At 51.0% G+C, this 26,921-nt stretch overlaps 5 protein-coding genes and 2 pseudogenes across 5 annotated transcripts; 4 read left to right on the top strand and 3 right to left on the bottom strand.

Annotated features, from left to right (window-relative positions):
* Positions 1 to 1,314: 1,314 nt before the first annotated feature.
* On the top strand, positions 1,315 to 2,734 carry SAPIO_CDS6947 (uncharacterized protein; the record flags this gene model as incomplete). Its single annotated transcript, XM_016788910.1, has 3 exons — positions 1,315 to 1,596; positions 1,659 to 2,242; positions 2,326 to 2,734. The coding sequence occupies 3 exons, from the start codon at positions 1,315 to 1,317 to the stop codon at positions 2,732 to 2,734; spliced, it is 1,275 nt and encodes a 424-aa protein (XP_016641434.1).
* A 276-nt stretch (positions 2,735 to 3,010) lies between these two features.
* Positions 3,011 to 4,804, bottom strand: SAPIO_CDS6946 (annotated as a pseudogene; the record flags this gene model as incomplete).
* Positions 4,805 to 5,497: 693 nt separating this feature from the next.
* SAPIO_CDS6945 (uncharacterized protein) lies at positions 5,498 to 13,323 on the bottom strand (the record flags this gene model as incomplete). Its single annotated transcript, XM_016788909.1, has 11 exons — positions 5,498 to 6,054; positions 6,126 to 6,426; positions 6,536 to 6,933; positions 7,075 to 7,435; positions 7,529 to 9,024; positions 9,785 to 9,812; positions 10,197 to 10,293; positions 10,519 to 10,765; positions 10,976 to 11,056; positions 11,501 to 12,834; positions 12,902 to 13,323. The coding sequence occupies 11 exons, from the start codon at positions 13,321 to 13,323 to the stop codon at positions 5,498 to 5,500; spliced, it is 5,322 nt and encodes a 1,773-aa protein (XP_016641433.1).
* A 626-nt stretch (positions 13,324 to 13,949) lies between these two features.
* Positions 13,950 to 15,224, top strand: SAPIO_CDS6944 (annotated as a pseudogene; the record flags this gene model as incomplete).
* A 2,155-nt stretch (positions 15,225 to 17,379) lies between these two features.
* SAPIO_CDS6943 (Uncharacterized protein) lies at positions 17,380 to 19,011 on the top strand (the record flags this gene model as incomplete). Its single annotated transcript, XM_016788908.1, has 4 exons — positions 17,380 to 17,490; positions 17,578 to 17,713; positions 17,843 to 18,518; positions 18,600 to 19,011. The coding sequence occupies 4 exons, from the start codon at positions 17,380 to 17,382 to the stop codon at positions 19,009 to 19,011; spliced, it is 1,335 nt and encodes a 444-aa protein (XP_016641432.1).
* A 927-nt stretch (positions 19,012 to 19,938) lies between these two features.
* On the bottom strand, positions 19,939 to 22,294 carry SAPIO_CDS6942 (uncharacterized protein; the record flags this gene model as incomplete). Its single annotated transcript, XM_016788907.1, has 3 exons — positions 19,939 to 20,151; positions 20,208 to 21,265; positions 22,219 to 22,294. The coding sequence occupies 3 exons, from the start codon at positions 22,292 to 22,294 to the stop codon at positions 19,939 to 19,941; spliced, it is 1,347 nt and encodes a 448-aa protein (XP_016641431.1).
* A 713-nt stretch (positions 22,295 to 23,007) lies between these two features.
* Positions 23,008 to 24,779, top strand: SAPIO_CDS6941 (uncharacterized protein; the record flags this gene model as incomplete). Its single annotated transcript, XM_016788906.1, has 5 exons — positions 23,008 to 23,390; positions 23,597 to 24,095; positions 24,152 to 24,285; positions 24,468 to 24,649; positions 24,697 to 24,779. The coding sequence occupies 5 exons, from the start codon at positions 23,008 to 23,010 to the stop codon at positions 24,777 to 24,779; spliced, it is 1,281 nt and encodes a 426-aa protein (XP_016641430.1).
* Between the last annotated feature and the right edge of the window lie 2,142 nt (positions 24,780 to 26,921).

Below are 26,921 nucleotides of genomic sequence, written 5' to 3'. Positions count from 1 at the left end.
ATGGCCCTGAAGAGACTCAACCGTCCCCGAATTCTCCTTAAATATTGGCTGATCAATGATGTAGTGGCACGGAGAACCGAATGTTCTCTTTTTATCCCTCGCGTTCCGAACTCAGTGACTGGCGGTCCTGTCGTGTAAGAGAACGCCGTCCGAGGAAAGGAAGCCACCTGCCTCACTTCAACCCTTCCACTCCTGTAACTGCACGCACAGAGACAGCTCGACCCAGTTTACTGTGGTCTGTGACTGTTCTCACGCCGTTCAAAAGGAGAAAAAGAGATCTCATTACGCTTCTTCTCCGGCGCATGCTTCGTCTTTCCCTGGATGTACGGTTTGGGAATTCGCGTGAAAAGCATGACCAAAATTGGTCTGTAAAGCCCATAGGTGTTGGAGGCAGATATGCGATGTGTGAAAACAGTGATGATTGCAGAACTACGAAGTAAAGCTCCTTCCGTTTCTAGCCCCTAAATTACCTTCCTTAAATAGCTGCCTGATATATCAGGGTCTGTTATTACACATGGCCCGACAATAATAGGGATGTCAAGCTTGGCGTCATGTTGTAAACCGATTTCTATGCACATCTTGTGCATCTATAGCGAATGTTGTCCATTCATTAATGCTATCGAGGAGATGTGTGCAATGGCCGAATTAGTTGGTTAATTGTCGCAGGGTCGAAGCCTCAGACAGTTGTGCCAAGGGATTTGCTGAACACCCAAAACAACTGTTATTATATAGCTTTAAAAAAAAACTATGCATATCCGCATATATCCAGGGCACCCACGTTTAGGCAATTTTATTCATTGAGAAGCCGCTTCTCTGTCATTTCAATGTTTCAAGATGCGGGCGCGAAGTTGATTTTGTTGGGTGTTCAGCTGCGAACCATCAGTAGCATCTGATTCCGGCTGGCCAAGCTCTTCTCCACACGAGTTCGGGAACTAATGGAAACTATAATCGCGTCAATTAATGTTCAAATTCTATTGTATTGGCGCGCCGTAAAGTCTTATCCAACTTTTGCCAACCCTGGAATTCGCGAAATTTTTAGGAGTCGTAAAAACGCGAGAGAAATAGTTGTTCAATTCGTTCCTCAACGAGCCCCTTCACATCTCCTTTACCTCGACATGTAAGTGCTTTTGCCACCTTGATAAAGAAAACTGCACGAGTATTAGAATATCTGGTGTGAGTGGGTCGAGCCAAGCACCTGTTAAGCTAATATATGAAATAATCGATGCGTTTGCAAAAGCCCTGCATTTATTGGCCCTGGTCCCAACCTCCATCACCTTTCTTTCAGCATGATACTTGCAGGACATGGAACCGACAATGACGGATTTCGTCGCCCTTGCTACATCATATATCCAACGGCTCTCGCAGCCGCGGGAGAACCGCCTCGTGGCCGTCACGGCTACCGCTCTCGCGTATCTAGCTGCAGTGCACCTGCTTAGGTACCGCCGACGGAATCAGATCGTCCGTAAGTATGGGCGGTGCGGCCGCCGGACTCTGGCATCTATGACGGTCGAAGAAGCCTCGGAGATCCGCAAACAACTTGCCAACTTTGAATTCCCCCATGCTTTTACTACATCCCTTTTCTTTGCGCTCTTCAAGGTATGCCCGTTCATCCCCTCCAAGCCTCCCCTCCCTCTCCACCAAGCTAATCCCCACGCTAGACTTACGCCATCCCGTCCATCTCCAAACTCCTCCTCGCAACAGGCCAACTCGCCAGCAACGAAACCGCCTGCAAACGAGCCGCCGACACCGCCGCCCTCCTAACCGAAATGACCAACAACGCCCCTCGATCCGACCGCGCCGTCTGCAGCGTCGCCCGCATGAACTACCTGCACGGCCGATACCGCAAAGCTGGCAGGATCTCCAACGACGACATGCTCTACACCCTCAGCCTGTTCGCCCTCGAGCCGTCCCGCTGGATCAAGAGGTTCGAGTGGCGCGAGTTCTCCGAGGTTGAGTTGTGCGCCGAGGGTGTGTTTTGGAGGGATGCTGGGGAGGCTATGGAGATTTCTTATGAGGTTTTGGAGCAGTATTTGGATGGGGATGATGGGTTGGCTTGGTTGAGGGCTATTGAGATTTGGAGCGATAATTATGCGAGGGTGAATGCTGTTCCGGACGAGACGAACGAGAAGGTTGCGAAGGGGACTCTTGATATTCTGCTTTTCGGTGTTCCTGGATTCGCGAAAGGAGCGGCTGCTCAGGCTATAAGCTCTATTATCGATTGGAGAACACGCGAGGCGATGCTGTTAGTTTCATTCCCCCCTTCCCACAAACCCCCTTGTCTCTGAACTCGTCAAAACTCTGAAACTAACCTTGCGGAACCTCTAGGCTTTCCCCGCCAACTTCTTCTCAACAAGCCATGTTGAACGGCTTCATGGCCCTTAGGAGCTTCGTCATCAAGCACCTCTTTCTCCCTCGTCCTGCGTGGCTAGAATTCAAGCGCGTAGGTGACGATCCAGACCCCACGACCGGAAAGTACAACATGCTTCTGTACTTTTCGCAACCGTGGTACATCAAGCCTACCTTCGCCAATAGGTGGGGAATCGGTCCCCTCTTTACTAGGCTTTGCGGTGGCCTTGTTCCTGGAGCAGCCCAGTTCCGGCCTGAGGGATATACAATCGAGGACGTTGGACCGGTCAATCTGGAAGGGAAGGGACGTCCGGAGATGGAGCTGGAGGCGAAGAAGCTTCAGGCCCGTCCTGTAGTTTGGGGCGGCTGTCCAGTGCCTGGTCAGTAGATATTGGAGACGCCGGGTCTTCTATCTACACCATCGGACGTACTTGATACTGGCTGAAATTGACTCTTGTATATTATGGATTCTTCATTCGGTATTTGCTAGTGGATCATTGGTTCTTTGCGCGGGCTCTGAACGGTACTCTCCCCTCGATATTCAGAATGCAGGCTGCAGCTAGTAAATTTTTGCCAGCAGAGACATGATACTCGTGAAGATTCTATTAGGATCTATATTTCAGGCTTTCAGCTCGGTATTATGCCTCTATCGTCGTAATCAATGCTACCTCACTATATACAGCCCACCGGCCCCGTAAGCCTCATCGCGCAAAAGGTCCGAGTCTGATCGAACCCCAGCCAAATGCAACGGCACCCGGTCCACCTGCTGCTGCACCTTCTCCCTCACATCCACCAACTTCTCCGAGAAGCTCTTCTCTGACTCCACCGTCTTCAGCCTCTGGAGGGCATCCTCGTACCCCCAATGATCCCTCCTCAGGCTCGCCACGGCAACAATAACATCTTGCAGCAAAGCGTCTAGCACGGCGTCTTCGGCTGAATTTTCCAGCTCCGGCGACCGAATGTAGGCCATTAGGATGACTTCCACTTTCGCATCGTAAAAGTCAACGCCTTCGAAGTCATGTAGCATGTGTACCGTCACCTTGTTCTTTCGAACAGCATTAACCGGAGCGTGCATCAAAGGTCCGACCGTGATAACCGCCTCACTCCAGTCCACAAACAAGTTCTCTGTTCCCTTTCTCGGGACTACGCGAGCCCATCCCACAAACACACCCTTAAACCCCGCCTTGAAATCATCCGGTATCCCCGAAAGATTCGCCGTCGGAATCCCAAATCGCTCCCGCGACCTCCCAGTCCCCCTCCCCACCATCCCAGTAAACCTCACAGGAAAAGGTTCCTCTGGCCCCGTCTCCGCCCCAACAGTACACGTCAAGTGCCCCCCACTCAAAAGCCCCGCATCGGCCGCAAGAAGCTGGTTGTATTTCGCCCTTCGCATACTCCTCCACTGCTCGTCGTGTTTCTGATACGCCGTCGCCACCCCCTTCTTCGCCGCCGACGACACCTTGGAACTGTACTTGCCCAGCTGCGAGCCCACGACCCCCGTCACGGGAGAAACGTACCGCATCACGGTGTTGGTGGCGATGACGGAGCCAACTTTGACGCCCACCTCGAGAGGGATGGAACGCAGGCCGGCGCCGCGGATGACGCTGGCGTCCGTGGACATGCTGGCGATGCGGAAGACGGGGCTCCCGCAGAGGACTTTGCCCGGGCTGGGACCGGCGCAGACGACGAGGCGGTAGTATCCGTCTGATGCGGAGGCGGGGATGCGTAAGATGTGAGTTTCCCGCGCGAGATGCTTGCGTATACGCCCCGTCGCCTTGTCAGAGAAGCGCTTCAAGTCTCGCTGGTAAGCACGCTCGTCGTTGGAGGGTAGTTCGGTGGCGAGGGCGCTGCGGCTTGGCGTGACGTTGATCCAGCCGTCTACGCCACCGACCATGGCCTTTATCGCCATGCCGGTTTTGCCGGAAAATCCTTTTTGCTGGAGCCATACTGTCCTGGTGGGCGGTAAAGCGGTGTCAGATAAGATGGAGATGGTTACGGCGGTTGCTGGGCCTCTGTACCAGACGAGGGCGAAGGAGTGACGAATGACGGTGTAGTGCTTTGTAGATTCGGTGGCTCGGGAGAGGAGACCTCCGGCGAAGAATTGGGCTTCATCGAGGGCTTGTTTGAGGAAGGCTTTTGTCTTGGCTGATTGCGTTGTGTTATCATCAAGGATGCTGGTGCCGATGGGGTCAGGGTCGGTAAGGCCGGTTGACGCGCGGCTCTCTAGTGTCTGTGTGGAAAGGGCTACTGAGCTCTTTACACGCCGGGCTTCATGGGCTCGGACTTTTTTGTTAGGATAAGTGGGGAAGGGATCATCGTTGAGAAATTGAGGTTCTGAAGGCCCATGGGGAGGGATGGTAGGTTCTACGGCGGTCTGAGATCCAGCCAAGGTTGTAGATGACCGAGAAAACAGCCCTGGGCGGAGGTAGACAGGCTCTGGCGCAAGTCGATCGGTCATCCCGGAAGGCGCGCAGATGCTGTTGGAATCAAATGTAAAGGGACAAGGGGATACCCCTTCAAGAGGGAGATGATGGGAGATACAAGGGAGAAGCGACATTGAGGGAGAATCGCTGACGACGCATCGTGAATCTCAGCGTTGAGAAGGGTCACTTGCCAACACCTGGCAGGGGAGGTCTGAAAGGAGACGCATCACGTGCACCGGCGATCTGTGATCACCACCTCATTGTGAATTTGTGACACTCCAAACAAATTTGTTTATAGATCTACAGTAGGTTGTCGTATGCGATGAGTCTGTCAGTAGCCCTGAATCCTTGCGACCGTATAAGCTGCGATGTGATCTGCAGCCCTAGACTTGGTCTTTAGGCTAGACAAGTTCCCCGGCCTTACAGGCCGGCGATGGGTCACTTCATCTTCTCTCAACTACACACCCGTGTTTGATAAGGAGCCCCTTCAGAGATGTAAATCAAAATGTAACACTGCACAACGGAGACAAAAAGACGGGAAGAATATCCTCAGAGTGGAACACATCACGACTCAAGAGGGGGTGAAAAGACAATGCGGTTGGTCCTTATTCGATCCTTATCTGAACTATCATAAACTGACCAACGTCCTCGAACTGATTTTTCGCCTTTTCTAAAAGCCGTTTTAATGTCTCTCCAGGTGGTGTCGTTTCCGTTGGCCGCAGAGTACCTTACTTGCCGGCGCACCTTTCATCCTCCGCATCAACACCCACGAGACTAAGATAGACCCTCGTAACGTTCCCCTCACCACCACACGTCTGTTGCCCATTATTAGAGCACGGAACACCGCACATCTTTCCATCCATAACCTTGCCGAAAAGCTGCACCGGATCCTTGATACACCTGCAAGTATCGCCATTCCGCGCGGCAAACATGTGCGAGCACGCGCACTCCTTAGCGCACTTGTCGAGGTCCACGTCGCCGTTAACCGAAGTAGTATTGAGGCCGGCTAAGTTATCCTCGGGCAGGTCGATGCAGCCAATGTCCTCCCAATCGGCGAGGTTTGTCGGGAGAGGAGCAGCCGTCGCGCTGGGCTTGGGGGTGTACCACGCCGGCGGGGCCCTGGCGCAGGTCTCGTTGAGGCCGGCGAGGGGGTCAGCGGGGGGATCTTGGGCCGGGTTACGTTTTCTGTTATTTCCACCGTTCGCTCCATTGTCGTCACCGTCGTAGATGTTTCCTAGATCGGAGCCTCCGTTATTCGTGTCGGGCGGAACAGCCGCGTAGCAAGCTGCGGTGTGTCAAAATTCTGGTCAGTTCTCACAACATGGCACTCCCAAAAGGGGGTGGACGTTTACTCACCATTTTGAATACCCGCAACGGCATTAGATACCATCAAGACTTGATCGGGCACCATTTCGATTCCCGGATACTGGTTGATCAAGTCGAGGAGGTTATTGCAATCGTCCCCGTAGACCGCAATGAAATCCGCCCATCGATCCTCCTCTTTATTGTGTTCATAACGCCGCCACGACGTCCCTTTAAGGATCTCCTTGACACGAGTTCCGATGCGTCGAACATCCGAAACATCCGAGTTCCCTTCAGCTGAGTAGATCAACGGCCCCCAATGAGGGTGGGCCAAGTAATACGCAACCAAGCCGCCCTAGATTAAGTAAGAGGCGCGATGAACAGTTAGCTGTTAACCTCATCCAGGGGATATAGTAAATGAAATAAATACCAAAAACGGGCAACGAAAGGAAAGGAAGACATACTACCAGGGGTGCGGCCCACATATCACTCTGAAGGTCGCGCACACTTCCGTCAATAGCCATTCCTTCGATCGGGTATCCGTGAGCAAATACCCAGTCTTGGTGATCATCCAAGATCCTCGAGTTCTGGATACGGTAGGTTCCGTCAATCCCCGCAGCACCCACGACGATGAGTTCGGGGAACTCGCCCGCGAGGGTCTCGGGGAAACGAAGCAAGCCATCTCCTGCACTCGTTTCCCAGAAGCAGTCGTCAGGTCCGCCCTCATCGGTCACCACGAAGGCACCATTGGCACCGGCGGAGGCGACAACGACGATGCCTGCGTGGCGACATGCGAGGAGGATGGTTCTCCATGCCGTTGTGTGCTGTTCGGCCATTTCGCTGCCTGCTATTATAGCCGGCACTGCGCATTGACAAATGTCAGCCAGGTTCCGATTCTAAAGATGATTCTATCCCTCCTCAAAGCCCAGAAAACACGAAAGGAAAAAGAAGGGAGAAGAAAGAAAGAAAGAGGAAGGGAGAAGGAAAGGGGTCAGAAACTTACCCTGTGGTATCAACATTACCGCTTTTCCCGTATGCCCGAACTCTCGATGTCTCTCGAGCATTTTGTTGGCCCCAATCAGCATGGCTTCCGGGGTGGTTCGCAAGCCCCATACGCCATTTTGAATCCAGCTGCACCAAACCTTGATACTGAACATTTTTGCCTTTTTCGCGACGCCAAACCGTGTGCCCACGGCCAGTGACGCGGCCGGAGTGCCATGGCCTTGCCAGTCATCAAACCTGTCGATATCGGGGGCGCGGTTAATCTTCTGTTCGGGAAGATTAAGAGCAGGATCGATGCATGACTCGATGGGCACCTCGAAGAAGCTGTCCTGTATATTGTTGTCATCGATGCGGAGTTCCTCCTAAAATGCCACAATTTTCACGTTAGAGGCAACATGCAGGAGAGAAAGGGGAAGGAAAAAAGAAGAAAGATTGAGGGAGATGGCAAAACTTACGCGGACCTCTGGAGTGTGGTGGGCATAGCCACTATCGAATACATATACCCAGGTACCTTCTCCGGCGGACTTGTGATATCGGTATGAATTTTGATAAAGAGGACTGCGCGTCTGGGATATCCTTAGCAAATGATAAGGAGCGCCCTCCTGAGTTACGACATCGGCATCGTTATCAGGGCCGGGGTCGGTAATCTCGCGAGGATATAGAACGCGATTGGCCGGCGTCGTCTGATTGCCGAAATCGCGGTGCGACATGTGCCACAGCCGATCGGTGGCGGCTTTGGTGATGGTTGAGGACGAATTTCTGGCACCGCGGTCGTTCGAGCCTTGGAGCAGTTGTTCGTGGACGAAGGAAATAGACTTCATGTGTCCGATCATGGCCCGTTGGCGTCGGCTGAGCTTTGTGAAATACGAAGCACCCAGTTCGGGAAATCCTGGGAGTTTGTAGCCTTCAGACAGGTCAAGAGCTTGGTAGAAAGTCTCAACGAGTGGTGCGGGAGTGCCGGGTTTGAAATGGACCCAGGTTGGGTGGCGCTGGTCTTCGCCCTGAAGAAGAACCGGGGTGGTACCATTGTTGTCCCTGAAATCCCTTGCGTGAAGCTGGACTTGGCCAGCAAAGGCGTCAATGCCGTGAGTGATGGAACCAGCACTCCCTGTGTTATTGAACTGAGTAAAGTGGGAGTCCATGCACCTTTCGTCGGCGCCCAAATCATGGAGAATCATCCGTGCGAGGAGTTCAGTATTGTGGGAAGGGCTGACTAGGTCCATAACTGCCAATGTGTCACCCAGCGACCGGAACCACCGCATTCGGTTCACCATGGCTCGAAGCTGAGACGGTTGGTGGACGCCGAAGACGTCGACGGTTGTTTTGTGGTTCTCAAAAGCGGCAAGAATGAGTTGATCGATCTTGTGAACCCACTGAGTAAGCGTTTTGGGCTTGGAGATGGGAACGGTGAAATCGGCCTCGCTGTCTGGCAAAACCTTGTCAACAGCTGCGACGGCCTCCGAGAGGGCATCTAAAGGACCGAACGGCTTTTCCTGACTCGCGGCTTCATTCTTGAGAGCACTGTGGGAAAGGACCATAAGCGCAAACTCAAACATTTTCCCAGCTGCCTTGGTCGCATCCTCTACAATGGAGACTTTGACATCATTGAGGAGTGCTTGGGCGGAGAGGAGATCCTGAGCCTTAGCATCAGCCGCTGGCTCGATGTCACGATGCTTGATGACAACGTTTATGCTTCCAATGTGGGCGGTGGTTATGTTGGCGGGTGTATCGATGGTGTCCGGGATGTCGATGCAGCCATTACTACAGCACATCGTGCCGTACTTCAGGGAGCAGGCATCGCCATGGGCAGTAATGAACGGCCATTCCTTGTCCTCCGGGGCAGCGGGGTAGAGTTTAATTCCATCGATGTCAAGGGAGACCTTGGGAATGAAATAGGAGATGTCGGCGTCGGTCAGACCGAGAGGAGTAGTAAGGTCAGCATCGGAAGCGCCTAAGGAGGAGGATAAAATCATCAGCATACATGACAATCAAACAGGGCTGGGCAGGTTGGGATACTCTTAGGAGAGGCATGAGCTGATGCGAGGAGTAGGGGGACATAGGCCACAAGGGCCCATGATCCAGGAATTGGCATTATCTCGATTAAGATAGATATGAGATGAGAGTTGGGGATCAAAGGAGATAGCTTTCGCATCAATCTGATGTTGAGTCTTTTAGGGGAAGTGAAACACAATGATCAATCGCGAGGTTAGGGAGGCACCAATAAATAGTTTTTAGGAAGCCAGAGCAATCAGTAACTAAAAATCACCAAGGTAGTGGAGCAAAGAGAGAGAGAGTGGTTGAGTGTAAATACAATTAATTCAGTGATATGTGAATCACAAAGTCACAAAATCATAGTTCCAGTTGGCTGTAGGTTGCACCGTCCTAACTCTTATTGACCTGTGTTCGAGGTGAAGGAGGGTTGCTCTTTCCTGAGTTAATACCATCGAAAGATTCCTCTTTGTGATTTTAAATGGTGTCTCCATAAAGAGTATAGTTGCTCTTTGTCCTTGTTTGGCGCCCCTTCTTCGTCTCCTGTTGATTCAGCACCTTTCTAGAGCCCGTGGCAGTATACCTCGAAAAGCACTTGCAGGGACCGACGGCTCAACCATATGCAACTTGATTATAGTTTTTCCGAGCCAGGTGCCTGTTAATTTACTTCGTTGTCGACCTTGTCTCCGATGAGCTCAGCGGGTTTGTTCCGAGTTCTTCACTGGCTCGCCAGTAGTCGATGCTGTCGCCCTTGATGAACACCCGAATCGAATTTCATACTTCTCTGGCGTCTCCGGAAAGTCAAGTCCTTTTCTGACATATTCACTGGACTTCTTCGCCCAGCGATGTATCATCATTCTTCCATACATAGCCCCAATTCATCCTCGCCAAACCATGCCCAAGTGGCTCATTCATTGGCTCATATATTTGCGGGTTACTTAAAAGATCTTTCCTCACTTGCGTTAGCAATTCCAAAAGCGATCTCTTCTCCCTCGCCGATTCGGAGCGGTGATTGGTAAACAACCAGGAATCTAACGCGGTAGAGAGGTGCGCCTCGGTACTACTATCGAGTATACGAAATGGATGCGAGGGAGAGGGCCGTATCAGTGATTCCGGTATTATCAGGAACAATACCTTAAGTCCATCTCCACTGGGAGCGGCTTCTATTGAATCCTCCATCTCCTGGGCAGAAGCAACGGATCCACCCGTGCGAAGGCGAAATGCCACGAGCCTGAGGAGATATCCCACAGTTGTGCCAAGCACGAGTCGCAGATTGTTTGTGGAGGTATTGAATCTTCGAATGAGGTTTCGATTGCTTTCCGCTCCGTGGTAGGTAAGGAAGACGTCCCCCTCATCCCCGTGAAATGCAACATCAACTGAAATCCTTTCTCCCAAGTCCGGTTTAGCTCGTAAGAAAGGCTTCAACGCCTTATACGCTTCACTTGGTGTTCCATACCAATAGTCCGATTGGGGCTCTCTAGTGGCGACGAAGGTGGCAAACAGAGCGGAAGTGGAGATATGGGTTTGCGCCTTTGAGTCGCCGTCAGAACACTGTTTCGAAACCATTTCATTCGAGAAGCGGGCATTCGGATCAGCCCCGAGTGAGATTAATGCTTCAATGAAACGGTCACGACCAAGGACGTTGGGTTCGCCGGAAAGGGGCAGATATCTCAAGACTTTGGTTGCAAGCTCCTCATCGTGAGCTGATTGAAGAGAGAAGAGAACGAAGTCCTCAAATCCTGAATTTGCTACAGCTGCTAAGAAGCAGTCCGTCTCCGGGGAACGGAGCCTACCGTCTTCAAATAGCTTCCAGGCTATCCGTAGCCCGTTGTGTACTTGACATTTCAGGCTCAAAGATTTAATGCTTCCAAGGTACGCGAGGAAGCTGGAGAGAGAGCACGGAAATATCGCACAACATGCCAAGTACCCCATGGCAAGTCGTAGGACCTGCTCATCCGTCGAAGATTCGTAACAGGCGAGCAGACTCTTGCCCTCTGAGTTGTCCGTTAGAAAGTCATGAGCGGTTCGGTGTATGAATTCTACGTCGCAGAGCCATAAGTCCAGGACACCAGCAAGGCATTCCTCCTCGAGACGATACCCGTAGACACTCGCCATTGTCCGGCGATAATTTTCTCTATCGGCGGCGAATAATCTGGGCCTCAACTCTAGCAATCCGGCGCATCGTCTCTGTATGGCGTCTCGAGTATCCTTGCATAAATGATTAATTGATTGGATGTCGAACGGTGTCCCGGAGTTTGCCGCGAAGGCCCTGTCTTGGAAAGACTGCGTTACAGTGGCCATGAACAAGAGAAGTAATAGCCCGTTTGGCGAAAAATACGAAGGAGCCTCGATAGCTCCGAAAAAAACCGGCCATGGTGTGAGGCCAAGAATTGTTTCCTTGCAGAGGACGATGCGAAAGTATTCCACTGCAGTCTTACGGTAGACGGCGCTGTCTCCATTGAGCCTAGTCCACATGTCCATGTAAAGCTCGGACAGTTCACTCGGTAGCCTTTGCAGGCGTAGTTTCATGACCTCTCCCGTGTCGCCATTCTTCAACCCCTGAAGGAGACTCCGTGCAACGAGATGAACCCAGAGGAAGACCCCTTCAGCCTTGTAGACAATCTCGTCGACTAACCAGGATACTAATTTATCCTGCGCACAGGGACCTTCTTTACGATTAAGGGTGTTATCCGACTGGTTTTCAAGTGTGAAAATATCTTCGACATACTTTCTCATGTCCTCCCGCGTAAAGTCTTGGAGCCGGAGATGCTGGAAATGGCCGAGGTGCTGCTGGAACGGGGCGTCTGGCCGGCTTGCCACACACACCTTGACATTCTGAAGGGCCATTAGGTCGTCGACAAGCTTCATCAGTTCTCTTGCGTCATTCTCACAGATCTCATCCAATCCATCGATGAATATGCACAATGGAGATGGGTATTCCTCAACAACGGTTAAGAGCAACTCCCTGAGCTCTCGAGTGGACCAGTCCGCATCAAACTCTTTGTTTCCATAAGATGGCGAGGCAATTATGGCGTTGCAGATTGCTCCGTTGCCGGAAAGAGCCCGATGAAGTAAGGTGCATAGCAGCCCTTTCAGAGTGTTTTGCATCTGTGTTCCAAGTCTCCAAAAGAAGTGCGACAATATCACAGTTTCCCTTCGCCAAGAATTCAGTGCAGTCGAAGTGTCATTGCTTGAAACGAGGAACTTGACCAAAGTGCTTTTCCCAGATCCGGGCTTCCCGTATATCCAGTAAATATTGCTCTCTGACTGCAACCACTCCTCAAAGTTGTCCCAAAGACTGTCAGTGGCGCCACTGGTCCCCGACGGGCTGTCTCTGCTTGGGCCTTCGGGTATCTGTCGCGATGGGAAGATCCACTTGAAAGTTCCATCGTGGGAGTCAACAATGTGATTTCGTCGCGCATTCATGGTGGCGAATTTAAGGCTTCGGAGAAACCGCTGTCGTTGATCCTCTGTTACGGACGAGTCGTGTCTCCTCTGAGCATCACAGGCAATCTTCGCAGCTTCAGTCGCCAGACGGTCTGCAAGCACCTTCTCTGCCCTGGAGACCACCGTAGTGACGTGCCGTAAAACCGCCGTTGTGGTTTGTCGTGCTTCCCGTGTCGTGTGCTCCATCATCGTATCAATTCGTGTGTTTACTAACTCCGAGAGACTCTTGTGGCCCGATGCGTACTGGCTAACGAATAGACGTAGGGATTGGTCGAGGTTGGCGAAGCCAGCATCTTGCTGGAGTTTTATGGCATCGCTTTGTTTGCTGAAAGGAGTGGTTCTTAGAAAATACGCCCTGCTTCTGTCGCAACTTTACGCCGGGAGCTACTCACCACACTCGTACAAGCAAATGTGATTCCAGCATGTCTCGGTACTCGGCCAGTGATTTCTCCAGCCTCTTCAATCGATTCTTCCGCCACGTCGCCTTGGCCGCGGTGCGAATCGTAGCGGCGAGCTTGCCTTGCCCTTGGCAGCCAATTATGAAGCGAACTTCCTCGTCCAGTGCCCGAGCGACAACGTTGCATTTTCTCGCGACATCTTCGAGCTTCCGTTCGTCGGGACCGCGGGATTGGCGCGTGTGGTAATGATTCTGAACATCTGACGATAACGTTTTCAAAGTGGTGGCATACTCCTCGAGGTGTTTGTCAATCCCGCTGCCGTCGTAGATCGCTTTGCAGAGTCGAACTGTCTCCGCAGCGAAGCCAATGACTTGGAATATGTTGGCAACAACCCCAAGGGCCTCAAGTCCTGACATGTTGAGCAGTGGATTCCCGAGGAGTTTATTCTATCCAAAACGCAGTCTCTTCTCCGCTACGGGACATGGATGGTGGGATATATTCCATGACAAGATGGTCGAGACTCGAGAGAGCTGAAAAGATTCTCTTCCGAAGGGAAAAGCGGGGTATTGCGCCGCGCCGTGAGAAGTATGCCCAAAGACTCACGGCCTGGTGGTCCGTCTGGCGAACATTGGATAGCCAATTTCTTGATCCTAACTGGCTAGACAACTGTTTAGTGGCTTGGATGCAGGAGGAATCGCCGTCTCACGGTCGGGAATCGGGACTGGAATTGGGATATTTTGGAGCAGCAATAAACTAAGCTCCGGACCCCCAAATGTTATCTGTCATACTCCCACGTAGAGACTGCGTCCCGGGTCAATTCGAATATCTAACTGAATTACTCAAAAGCCATATGGCAGATACTTTCAAAAACCGAACTGCTTCGTGAATCTCCTCACAGCTTCAAGACTCCAACTATGCTTCAAAATTACCTCATTTCTCTTGTCTGAGCAGGGCGCTTAGTCATCCAATTTCCAAGTCCTTCGTCTACAAATTTCTCTTGTCTTCTTCGACTTTACTGCCAAGTTTCATACCGGGTCTAAAAATGGCTAATACAACGGATCCTAGACGAGTAGCCGAGATCATGCTGTCATGGCTCGGCCTCGATCTGGTTAGCATTTCCGAGATTCAGACACTATGGGCCGGTTACGGCCATATTTGCGCAGTTGTCGCTCGAACTTCTAACGAGGAGATAGCGGCTCGGTTACGCCATGTCTGTGGTCAGTCTGGAGTAACGAAAGACCCGAACATTTTCCACCTTATCCTGAAGCTGGTATCTCCTCCGGTTGACTTGGGGTCCCACGATGAGGGGCACATCCGCAAGATGTTAAGCTACGAGGTCGAGCAGTACTTTTACGAGGAAATCGCGCCTCGGCTAGAAGATGATGTCGCCGTCGCGAGATGCTTGGCATCGACTCGAAATATGAAAAGGCGAGAGGGCACCGGGGAACTCGAGGGCCTGACAGCTATCGTCATGACAGATTTGAGAACAAAGTTCACGGTAATGGGAGAGAGCCGGCGCGTTCTCACTGACACGCAAGTCTACGCTGCCCTCCGGTGGCTGGCAAGATTCCACGGGGGTTCGTGGGAATACCTACCAAGAGGAGACCTCGATAAGCTCCTTTTACCGCCGCTCGAAGAGGCGAACCGCAGACGTGTGAAACCACAGGCAGGAGGCGAAGAGCTATGGTTGAATGGCGGGTATACCTATCTCGCCACTCGGAGAAAGGAATACAGATCTTTGCTGGGGGATTCAGAATCTGAATGGAGCCGTGCATTTTGCTCGCCCAACGGTGGCTGTTCTCAATCTATCGCCGAAAAGGTGGCACTATTCCTTACCCCTCGAGGGAGGCCTTTTGAGACGTATATCCATGGCGACGTAAAGTCAGAAAATCTCTTCACAACAGAACTAGGCGACCAAGTGGCCTTCTTCGATTTCCAGTACGCAGGCCTCGGCCAGGGAGTTTGCGATCTGGCAAAGCTATTGACCTGCTCAGTCCCCTTGGAGTTGCTCGTCGCTAGAACACAATCTTCCGAGGAGGAGCTCGCGATGGGCCGAGGCGAAAAGAAGTTACTAGTGCAGTACCATCGAGAACTCCTGCGCTATCAGCCAGCGAATAGCCCGTGGACATATTCGTGGGACGAGTTCGTGCGGCACTGGGAGACGGCTCTCGTTGATTGGTGCCGGTTTCAAGCGTCTTGGGGATTTTGGGGTAATACGGAGTGGCTTGAGGCGCGAGTGCGGTCCATTTTGAGGGACGAAGGTTGGCAAAGTTGGCTGGATGCTGAAGTCTGCCAGCTTGAAACTCCTGTTAGGTGATACGAAGATCCTAGATACACGGAAGTCGGAACTTTCTGGTCATACTTCCATGGAGAACAGTGAGGGCAAAAATCGGCATCACCTGGCCGAACGGGAAGCCGCAGGCGTTGAAGAACCAACAAGCTAGGTAGTTTATGACGCTCCCCTAGCCAGCCACACCGTCAACGGGGAACGAAACATATCGTGCGAATTGTGCTTTCGGCTGAGCTGCCCGGTCGATGGTACAAGCTGAGGTTTCGACATGAAACTTGGTGATGTCTGAACATCTTTCTAAGAATCAAGAATCAAGATACACATTTAAGAACGTCAAGCCTGACGAAAAGGGCACACAATATCATGGATTAGCTGGTGGCCATCGGCCTGACTGTTAATAGTCCAACGTCCCTGTCGTCCTCATCTACCATTCCATTCCCCTGTCTATGCCCGCCAACCCTTTCGTTCATCGGCGTATTGGGCTCGTGAGTAGAATGCAAAGTGTACTTCCTGCAAATACTAAGACTGCGTGGACGAGACTCGGGCAGAAAAGACCAAGAGGGCATATACTTCTCATTCTTTCTCAACTCTCTAATAAATACGCAGCATATTATTAAACTTGCCATATTTTCCGCAGATCCATCATCGTTTCACCGACTGGGCCCAAGGAATCGGGTCTAGACATGCAGCGACACTCCTAACATGTGGTTTTAAGCGCACCCAACACCTTCAGATCCACGCGAGAGCCACGCCATGTCTATTTAAGGTTCTCCGCCACGTTCATAGAGTAAGATATGCACCGGGAAGAGTCTGCTGCCGAAAGCCAGGAAATCTCCGCCGGCAATCCTGCATCGTCACTAGCTTCGAAGGTCACTTGAATGATGCAATTGGTTCGCTTCATCGTCTTGACAGGGAGAACAACCACAACATGTCCATTTAGAGAGTTTGACATCGGAGTTCGGATACTTTGAGAGTAACGCCGTAAAGTCTCCATATCGACTGACGAATATTTTCCACGAGGCGAGGCCTCAAGCACGCATGCTCGACACCTCTGATCGACATGACACTTATCTTAGGTATAGCTTACCAGTCTCTGGCAATCTCTTCTCGCAAGGGATAATGGAGCGAAGGATGCCATTTCTCCGATGATGAAATGCATGATTCCCCTGGGATGCTTTTCATCTTGACCAATAATCGTGGGGCGTGGCGTTCTGCATTTGCCTCGCTGGTTTCATGAACAAATTCGAAGCGGGATTTGCGTTTTTCTATCACAGCGCCACACGTCCGAATACGGAAAGCAGTCACACATTTAAGTTTATTTGGATGTTCCTCCGCCTGACTTATCCTTTCCTTCTCGAACGACTGCCGTTAGGGTTGCATTGCACCAACCAGGTTGCAGATCAAGACCATAGCGCAAAGATGCAAGTGTGGCTCTCAAGCACAGGCTGGAGCTAGTTCAGAGAGCCCGCAAAACAACGGCTATCGTCGCTCATCCAGCTGAGGAGTGGCGTTATACGAGGCAAGCCACAGCGGAGTCCTGCGTCGGCCATTGTTGAAGATTTCCCCAGCTTTGGCAGCAACGTGGGGGAGAGACCCGTCGTATTGGTGGCCTGTCTCGGACATATATCCAAATCTGATTAGGCCAAACGGCCTCATACTCACGCTAGTGCACAGTTTCTCAAAAATGGAGGAAACACGTCTGGAGCTAGACTTTTTTTAGTCTTGTCAAATACGCTCAGATAGCAGCAGATCAGTCGATCACCGACCTTGGTAGTCTTTGCCAAGTTCTGCCAGAATTCGCAACGTGCATCACATGCTCGTTTCACTCCGTTTTGCTGGTGAAGTGGAGGCGATGTGTGGGGTGATGCCTTGATCTGTCCGAATGAAGCTGCCCCTGTTTGCCTTGAGAGTAACACCCCGCATGTCCCCTGCATGTCGCTTAGCGGGAAGAACTGTCACTTGGGTCGTTTCTGTGGGTTTTATAATACCACCGTAGCTCTCCGTTATCAGTCCTTCGATTTGGACTCTTAACGTCGTATCCTCCTTGGATAGTTACGTTATGGCAGCCCACGTCTCGTCAAGCAGTGAATAAGGGAGGCGAGACTCCTACAAAGTCGATCTGACGATAGTAAATTGGCCCATTACCTGCCCCGTAACTGCGATATCCCCCGGTTTGCCTTCAATGAGACTCAAGTCGTTGCTACGCTTTGTAGCACTGGGCCTACTGGGCCTTGCGGACCCCATCTTCGCCCAGGGCCCGCTTGCTACTCTCTCGTCACTCCCTGACTGCGCGGTAGGTTGATACTATTCTACAATCCCGACTTGGTGATAGAATTCGGGCAACTCGGTATACTAAAGTTCAACCGTACACACATTCTAGCTCGGATGCCTGCAAACGGCGGTGTCGAACTCGCCTTGCTCTATCACGAACCAGACATGTATCTGCGCTGACGCCGACCTCAACGAGCAGGCACAGCAATGTATCTTGCTCTCTTGCACGGCGAAGCAGGCTCTGAGTAAGTTAAATTTTGATCTTGTTACTATGTTTTTAATCCCTCGTCCTGTGCCTTGCCCCCCACGATGCGGACTTCGGGAATATGCAAAAAGAAAGGAAAAGAAAACAAGCTAAAACGATCTTTCTTCAGCGACCAAAAATGCAACCGAAACACTCTGTGATAGACCCATTCGCGATGAGACCCAACATGTCTACAATGTTGCCGCCGCTCTCGGCATTGTTACCGGGGTTCTTGTGGGCGGCCGATTGTGCTTCAATTACTTCTTCACGCAAATGGGCCTCGGAATGGATGATTGGTTTTGCCTCCTTTCGACCCTCGTCGGAGTCCCCTGCACTGCCATTGCTTGCCACGGCCTGGCCCCCAACGGACTCGGGAGGGACGTATGGACACTGCAATTCGATACCATCACGCGATTCGGCCGTTTCTTCTATATCATGGAAGTCTTCTATTTTGCCATGGTAACCCTGCTCAAGACGACTTTCTTGTTTTTCTACCTGCGCATTTTCCGAACGGTTGGCACCCGGCGCATCCTTTGGGCCACGCAGATCATCAACGCCCTATTCGGCGTGGCCTTTGTCTTTGCCGCCGCTTTTCAGTGTTCTCCCGTCAGCTACTTTTGGACGAAGTGGGACGGCGAGCACGAGGGCAAGTGTATCAACATCAATGCGCTGGCTTGGGCAAATGCGATTGTCAGTATCATCCTGGACTTCTGGATGCTGGCGATTCCGTTGAGCAAGCTGCCGAAGCTACAGCTGCATTGGAAAAGGAAGGTTGGCGTCGCCTTAATGTTTTGCGTCGGCGCATTGTAAGTTTTACCTCCCTATCCCAACCCCTTATTTTTCTCTGGGTTCGATATCGCTCTAACCCGTCTCTTGCCTTCTTCCAGTATCACTGTAGTCAGTATCATCCGACTGCAGTCATTAGTGACCTTTGCAAACTCCCACAACCAAACCTGGGACCAGTGGTCCATCACCAACTGGTCCGTCATCGAGATGAACGTGGGAATCATGTGCTCATGCATGCCTACGATGCGCCTGGCCCTTACCCGGATGTTCACCGTCTTCCGGGAAACCACCGTGAGTCGCTCCGAGAATGGTGCCGGTTACCATGCCTCTCGGCGCCCGACGAAGAACCAGGCTCGCATCGTGACGAACCCGAGTGTAGTGGCCAGCCGCGTACGAGCCTTGGATGGGAGGGGCGAAAGCGAGGAGAGGTTTGATCCGCAATATAGGTACCTTGATGAGACGAGCTTGGTGCCGATGAAAGATTGGGGTGTTTCTCGTGAGAATTCTGTTTAAGTTACTACGGCTTTTTAATTACTTTTCTCTTTTTAGCAAGCAATCTAATGAACTGTACTATTAATGATGAATGATATTCTTCAACTTCAATCTTCTTTAGATGTGACGCAATCATACCTCTTGATTGTTGGTCGAGGCCGGAAAATGCACGTGGAGTCGAGTGAGGAGACTTGGACGACCCAGGGGACCCAAGGGCTACTCGTCATGCGTTTGGGATATCCTTCAGCCCAAAATTGGGAAGACCAGATAATGCTAGAGGCCCGGATACTTCAGGAGGAGACATAAGGAGCAATAAAATCCCGTTGGCCGGTCCTAATTCCAGTTAAGTCACTACAACTAGGAGCGAAATCAGTTTCCTCCCTTGCCAAACTCTTGAGAAAACGTTTCCGAGACGCACAACATAGCCGACAGTGCATATTAGTTCTATTCTACACATGGTACTTTGCCGAGACTTTCTTGTATAGACGGATATTTGTTTACCCGAAGCTCGAAATCCGAAACCCGCTATCGACGGCTCGAATCAGGCAGCAACGTAGCACTAGACTTCGCGCATGCAGCGATTGCTCCCAACAAGATGACTCGCTGGATACGATGTCCTCGCGTGTAGTTTACCCCTGGCTATATTCCTTCTACGTGACTATTACGAAGTAGAGGCGGGATGATTGGCCTGCTTGCTATAATTCGATCGGTACCTTTGGAAATAAACGTTGCTGCCTTACACGTATAAAATATTATGTGACTTTCTGCTTAACTTTGGAGAATGAGGTAGGGAATATCACGGGAAATAGGAAAGAATAACAGCTACAAATGATATAAATACAGTAATTATAGTCGAACGTAATTCCTCACTTAGATAAGCGGTCATGGTGGTAGCAAAGGAGGGTAGGGGGCAAGTTTCCACTGTTGAGTTCCTGCCTTGGTAAGAGGTCAGGCAACATTAAAGCGGGCTTCCAGGAGCCAGGCGGCTCCTACTACCAATATTGAGATGGCTGCTGAAACGGCAAGCACTCGTCCAGTAGTGGACCGAATTTCTTCATTGAAGCCGGCCTGATGCTGAACTTGCCCCTTGTCGGCGGCCAAAGTCTTCCCCTTGGCAACTTTGACGCATTGTGGTGCCAGATCTTGAGCAAATCTCTCAATCTAGACAGAGTCAGCCACCTGCTAAGAAACCAACTGAGAACCATGAGAGTACTGACCTGTTCGCAAGCAATGCTGATCTTCAAGAAATTGGGGTCATTGGGGTTATTCTTTTGTTGAATTCGGTGGACATAACGACAAAAGACCTCACACACTCTCTCAAGATCTTGGCTGGACTCGACCATCAGCTGGAACGCGTCTCCCTTGGTAATTCTGATGTTTCGTTGGAAGATGGCTGGATTACGGAAACACAACTCCAGCGTGGCCATGGCCATGGATTGGGGAATGGCACAAAAGTTGAACACGCTCTGCTCGCGCAAGCCAACAAGATACGACAAGCAGTCGTTCGCATGCCCCAGAGCATTCAAGACCATCTCGGAGCTGCAGTTGAGGGCAAGCTCGAGATTCTCAGGTTCGAACAGGTCTTCAAAGTTATCGACGTGCTTTGACCAAATCTCTTTGGGCCAGAAACGGCGGCCGTCATCATGATCTTCACGGACGTCGCGAATGATGTTGTTCTTCTGCAGCAAGAGACCCATCGACTTGTAAAGATGGACATGGTCGATCAAGGTTCCCTCACCCAGCCCGGCCTCGACGAAGAGGCGAGTCACACCCTCGCCGACGATACCAGCCACGTACCAGCAATAGAGGTCGTACTCTTCGACAGTGTTGACGCCGGCATCCCCGGAGGCCGCCTTTCGCGCGAAATCGGCCATGCCATTTCCCATTTTATCGGTAATGTCCGTGATGATTGCTTGGTAGGCTGGTTTCGTATTCCTAAACTCGGTAATGACGTTGTCGAACTGCACCAATAATTGGCGGTCCTTTTCTTCCGGGCGATTACCGGTAAAGGTCCAGCCATCCTGATCCAGGTAATCTTTAAAGTCTCGAAGAAGCGGCTCCTTTGTGTCGAGAGGGATCGAGGTATCGTCCTCAATGGTATCAAGGCCACGCAGTATCAGGTAGAACACACACACGGGCAATAGTAGCTCAGGGTGTAGCTCCTTGACGACTGAGCTAAAGCTGACCGGTCTTATCCAGGAACTCGAAGCAGACTTTGGCTGTTGCGGACTCGTGGCTTTCTTTTCTCTCGTGTATAGGACGGTGGCCCAGTTTCCTACCAGGAATAATGAGCACTGGTCAGTAAGCTTCGCCAGTCGTGCAACGTGTGCAGGAATTCTGTATACGGATCTAGACATACCATTGAATTATCGCCCTTAGCTGGTTCGGATGAAGAGCAAAATAGAGAGCATCTGACGCGAGACCCATAGCGGCGGGTGACGGGGTTAGATAAGCCCAGACTAGGCAACCGTATAGGTGTCCGTACTGCGAAATGGGAATATCTGAGAAGGCAAAAAGATGAAAATTTGAGTGGGCTTACAGGATAAGCCACATACGGCGAGCTTGAACTGTGTACCAAGAAGGAAAAAGGGTATCGAGCGGGAGACATGGAAGGTGCTGAACTTCGCCTTCAATGAGTGGAGTCCAGGCACCCACATCAGCAACCCGGACGGGGCCGGAAAATTCGGAATTGACAGACTGAGCAATGCTATGGTCGGGGGTCAAACCCATGAAAATCATACGCGTAGAACTCTGTTTGTCCCTTCGTAAGCCCTATACTGTGTGGGAGTAGGCGATAGCTCTGTTGACTTCCTATATACCTGGAAGTGCCTCTGATACTTGCGATTTTGGCCATGTCAATAAAGTATCATTAGGTACTGATGGCCCGTCTCCAAAATTCTTGAGAGCACGCTTCTTCTCAATGGGCATGTTTTGCGTCTAATCTTGTCTTGTAGCATGGAGGAATCCAGAACCTGGTATTCCAACCGCACAGATGGCTAACTGTCTCCATAATTCCTGCCAGAGACATCTGGTGCCAATTAACATCATTGCCCAAAACCGGTGGATTAAATGCATCTAATTTGCTATGGCCAAGGCAATAGTTAAAAGTCGGTAATAACCACCAAGGAGATTCGAACGTCTCTCTATCCATGAACGCCACACCGTAAGCCTCTTTAGTTTTGATCCGCAAGTGCAGAAACCCCGAGAATCCTGACGGGATGTTTGTACTGTTTTTGCTGATGCCACTCTGGTTGACCGAGGTTATACGCGTGCCGTTCTTGAACATGCTCATGTTCAACTTCATGTTGGCGAAGGTGCTCTGGCACATCCTCAATCGAAGCATCCCTTAACAACAGAGCGAATGCTCCTTAAGTGTTAAGTCGGCGTTGCGACTCCTGTTTCGAACATGTGCCCATTCCGCAAGACGACTTTACCTGAGGTAGTATAATGTCTGGAGACATCGGGGTCTTTCAGATTCGCCGTTCCGTTGTGAGATTGAATTTGCTGACTACGGCAGCATGATTTCTCGACGATTCAATTCTTCCCACTTGCCTAATCGGGAAAATTTTGTGGCCAAGACCGGCGATCAACTACATCGTTCCCGTTGAAGAATTCCATGCTGGGCCCAACTTCTCGGTTAGGATCAATTGCGCGTCATTCTCAGTCGTATTTGTCGTACTAGTCAAGAATTTTTTTTTAATTCCGAGAGACTGAGGTAGGCTTCATGCCCCGAACGAGTAAAATTGCTTCAGGGGGCGGAGTGATCCTGAGTACTGATCGACACCTCCGCCGCCGCCGTAAGACGAAGGGAAATCTTTGAACTCTTTCCGGGTTTCTCTGATATTTCCTCCGGCAAGGCTTTTTTTGCCGTAAGCCGATGCCAGTCAGTTCCTTCCCTGGAGCTCCACGCCTGTTATAAATATTCCTGGAGGACAATCCCAAATTCCAGTCCCAACTTCCAACCTCTAGATGTGAAGCCATCTGAATCCTGACAGCTCTTTCGAAACAAACGAGAAAATGGCGATTTCAACTGTACATCGCTTAACATCTATTCTTTGCCTAATCGTGTCGGCGGTGGCGTGCGCCAAAGGCCCCATCATCGACACAACTTCGGGCACGGTACGGGGCTATTATCCCGACGCTGCGACACGCGCGTTCCTGGGAATCCCTTATGCCCAGCCACCTTTGGGCTCGCTGAGGTTCAAACCGCCGCAACCGATCAAAGAGAAGGCGAAAGGGGTGATCGACGCTACGGAGTTTGGTCTATCCTGTTATCAGCAGCGCACGGCCGTAGCCGGCGCAACTTCTCTTACCCCAACTACAGGAGAGTCCGAGGATTGTCTTACGCTAAATATCTGGGGTTCGGCTGAGCCTTCGAGACGATTGAAGCCAGTCTTCGTGTTCATGTATGGAGGCGGATTTACGGAAGGGTCGTCTTCTGTTCCCTGTAAGCCGCCCACAGTTCTTGCGCGGGGCTATTTACTGACGAAGGAACAGTTTATAATGGACACAACCTGGTCAAGGCCCATCCGGATATCATGGTTGTATCGATCAAGCAAGTCAAGGAACGCCTGCAATGCTATAGACAAAGCTAACAAAAGTTTAGCTACCGAATGAACATCTTCGGATTCGCAAATTCGCCCGCGCTACCTGAAAAGAATGCAGGCATACGGGACTTGAGACTCGCAGTTGAGTGGCTGCGAGACAACATTGCCGCCTTTGGGGGTGATCCGAAACGCATGGTACTTGGTGGGCAGTCAGCTGGTTCAATAAGCACGAGCATATATGCCTTCGCCTATCCCAATGATCCTATAGTGCAAGGGTTCATTATGCAGAGCGGACAAGCCTTGACGATGCCTCCAATTCCTGACGATACTGCTGAGTGGACTAATCTTGCCGAAAAAGTCGGCTGCCGGTCAAGTAACTCGACAGAAGAGCTTACATGCATGCAAGAGATTGACAGCTTTACACTGAAAAGGACTTTAAGCCCAGAGGACCTGAACCCCATCGGCGTAGCTGCGACGCTCCCTACTATAGACAATGTTACCGTCTTTAGTCAGGACACGTATCTTTCGCTTGCTGCGGCGGGAAAGTTTGCCAAAATTGTGAGTGAGCAAGTCAACTGGGAGACCGTTCGTTAACGTTTCGCTAATCCCTCCAGCCTGCTCTGAGGGGCTTGACCGACAAGGAGGGCAATGCCCTGACCAACTTCACGCCAGAGGGGCCTGCCAATCAGACCATCAACGACTTCTTGACTACGTACTGGTACAATTGTCCTACTGCTATGGAAGCTAAGTAAGTGCTCCTGCTGCTGCGCCTGATACTTAGCCGACTAACCTTTATAGCGCATGGGCGTCCCATAACGTCCCATCTTGGAGGTACCGATATTTCGGTGAATTTCCTTCACTCGTTGTTTACGACTGGATGAAAGCTTATCACGGGGGCAAGTCAATTCCAAACCATTCGTTCTTCTCCAGGGCTAACATTTACTTAGCCGAGGTTGCGTTGGTATTTGGCACAATCAATAACGTTCGGCAGCGCGACCCAGAACCATACGAACTTCAAGCCCAAGATTACCTGCAGGAGGCGTGGGTTGCATTTATTAAGAATCCGCGCCGGGGATTAAAGGATTTCGGTTGGCCGTCGTACAACCCAAATAGTAAGTCCATCAAAATGCCGAGCTGGTTGCCGTACTAACAGGTGCAGCAACGAGCCTGGTAGAAGTGTTTAAGGACAACTCGATCAACGCGTCATTCGCAGACCCGTCAACCTATGACGCCGTATGCTAGCAAACTGGAGGCCTTTGATACAGGTCTTCCCGACGTTATTTCACCGAATAACATACGACAAAAGTCATATTAATGCTGCATAATAGACTACGCCTTTTAAGTCTTCGAGAAGACTTGACGGTCTGCGTTGCGATTTCCTGTGTGTTGGACTGTGCGTCTAGATATTGCGTCGGGGAAGGCCAGCGAGCGTTTTCCATCACATGTATGGGTGTGTTTGTTGACAGTGGCGATTCAACTGGATTTGACTCTTCTTTTTTTTTTTTTTTTTTTTTTTTTTTTTTTCCCGCTTTTCCTTTCTTTTGTCTTTTTTTTTCCTTTTTCTTTTTTTCTTTTCTCTTTGTGCCCTCGGGATACACCGCTTGTCTATCCGCATAACCTGTCACTGCACCGCGTGGATATGTGCAAATTGCCTGGTCAACGCTGGCAAACCCAGCCCGACGGATCTGCGAACTGGTGTATTCAGCCAAGTCTCTCCTTTCCAGATAACTTTTCCTTTCTTTATACAACAACGTCTTCATATTATCTGGGACCCTACAGTTGGCAACGTGATAGGCAAGGAGGAGGCAAACCTAATGTTTCAAGCCTTTTAGTCGACCTGTTATCCGTGAATCACAGACTGCTTCGCTACTATTCTTGCAACCCTTAATAATTACTGTAGGCGAATGGAAGAGTTGCTATATTAACAAGAATTCGCGACGGCGTCTTCAACCTGGAGCCTCTCACCAAATCCAGCACCGATCTGGAGCCCGAAAGACGACGTCGATCGCACAGCAGACTACCCAAGATTGTCCGGGACCTATCGGCAAGCATATTCGAGGCGCTGAGAGCAACCATCACATGTGCGTGTCCGGGAATCCATGATGTTGGATTCCAAATTCTTCCTCCATCGACAACTATAGTTCCCAGAGATAAAGAAGAGGAGATTCTCTGGAAGTTGCACTTTCGATTGATGGTTTCTCATAAAAAAGCTGCTGATTTGGATGATGAGGGAGAGTCGCGGCAATGGGATGAAGTGGTACTCCGGCCGGCGATTCCTGTGCAAAAAGGCTGCATGGCAACATCTTCGATTGTTTCCCGGGCGATTTCGGGCTCGGAAAAGAAGAAAGTCCGGTTTTCTACAACGAGTCTCCAAAGTAGCACAACACATGCGCAACGAGCGGGGAGCCAGTCCGTCGTATTGGAGTCCACCATGGCCAGTCTCTCACTTGGGACGGCATGGGTGCCCGCGCCTACTAGCCAAGACGGGACACAGGCCATCAAGGACTTTTGCAGTCACCTGCGAAGATCAAGAAGGAGTCCCACTAATAAGTGTTGCGGACAGATTATAGACCCAGCGGTAAATAATCCGGCATATATAACGCGTATCTGTCTCGTTTTCCTCTTTTTCTTTCCTCTATAATAAGGAGGGAAAATAAGGAGCGGCGCAACTACAAAGGGTCACAAGGCCAGCAGCGAGTCTATCATGTAACCAAAGCTCAAGTATCTCCTCCTTCAGAGCGAAAGGCTTCCGATGCGAGGGAGAAGGTAGGGTAGGGCCAGGTATAGACCCCTAGTAACATAATACTATAGCGAGGGTCTAGGTCTCCGTAACAGTTACTTTATCGTTTCTATGTAGTTTCTGGTAAGCTATATTACAATGCAGCAGCCAAGGCGAAGATAGTGCCCATCAGGGGCAGAAGCCCTCGAGCCTGATTGAGATTTGACCACTTCACAAGTAGCTTATCAATCTCATCCTCGTCAGATCGGTCCAATGGAGCATTAGCTGGACCTTCCGCTTTCCAGCTCAGTCTTCGGATAGTGGGTTGCATTATAAGCAGTGTGAAAGGTACGATGGCAATTGTGGATGCTGCCGCAAAACTATAAAGCAGCATCTGGTTCTTGCCTCCGACACGGCGAGCCGACCAGGCGAGGTAGAGGTATGCGAAGGTCGTCGCGAGTGCGATGGGGGGGTTCTGGGACTTTCCCGTTTCATAGATATATCGCCATTGCTTAGCGAGAGTCGCAGCAGGCACCCCATCTTTGGTGGTTGAGGACCGGAGCGAAGGAACGGTGATTAGAGAGATACTGGCTATGTTTCCTTGACCGCGCAAGTGTCAGCAAGTCAGCTGTTCTTCTAACGACAATCACTCTTTCACCTACCGG

This window comes from Scedosporium apiospermum, assembly GCF_000732125.1.
Source record: "Scedosporium apiospermum strain IHEM 14462 chromosome Unknown SEQ_SAPIO_0109, whole genome shotgun sequence".
In the NCBI taxonomy this organism is placed as follows: domain Eukaryota; kingdom Fungi; phylum Ascomycota; class Sordariomycetes; order Microascales; family Microascaceae; genus Scedosporium; species Scedosporium apiospermum.
The sequence above is the reverse complement of the archived record's forward strand: the minus strand, read 5'-3'. Positions and strand labels throughout refer to the sequence as shown.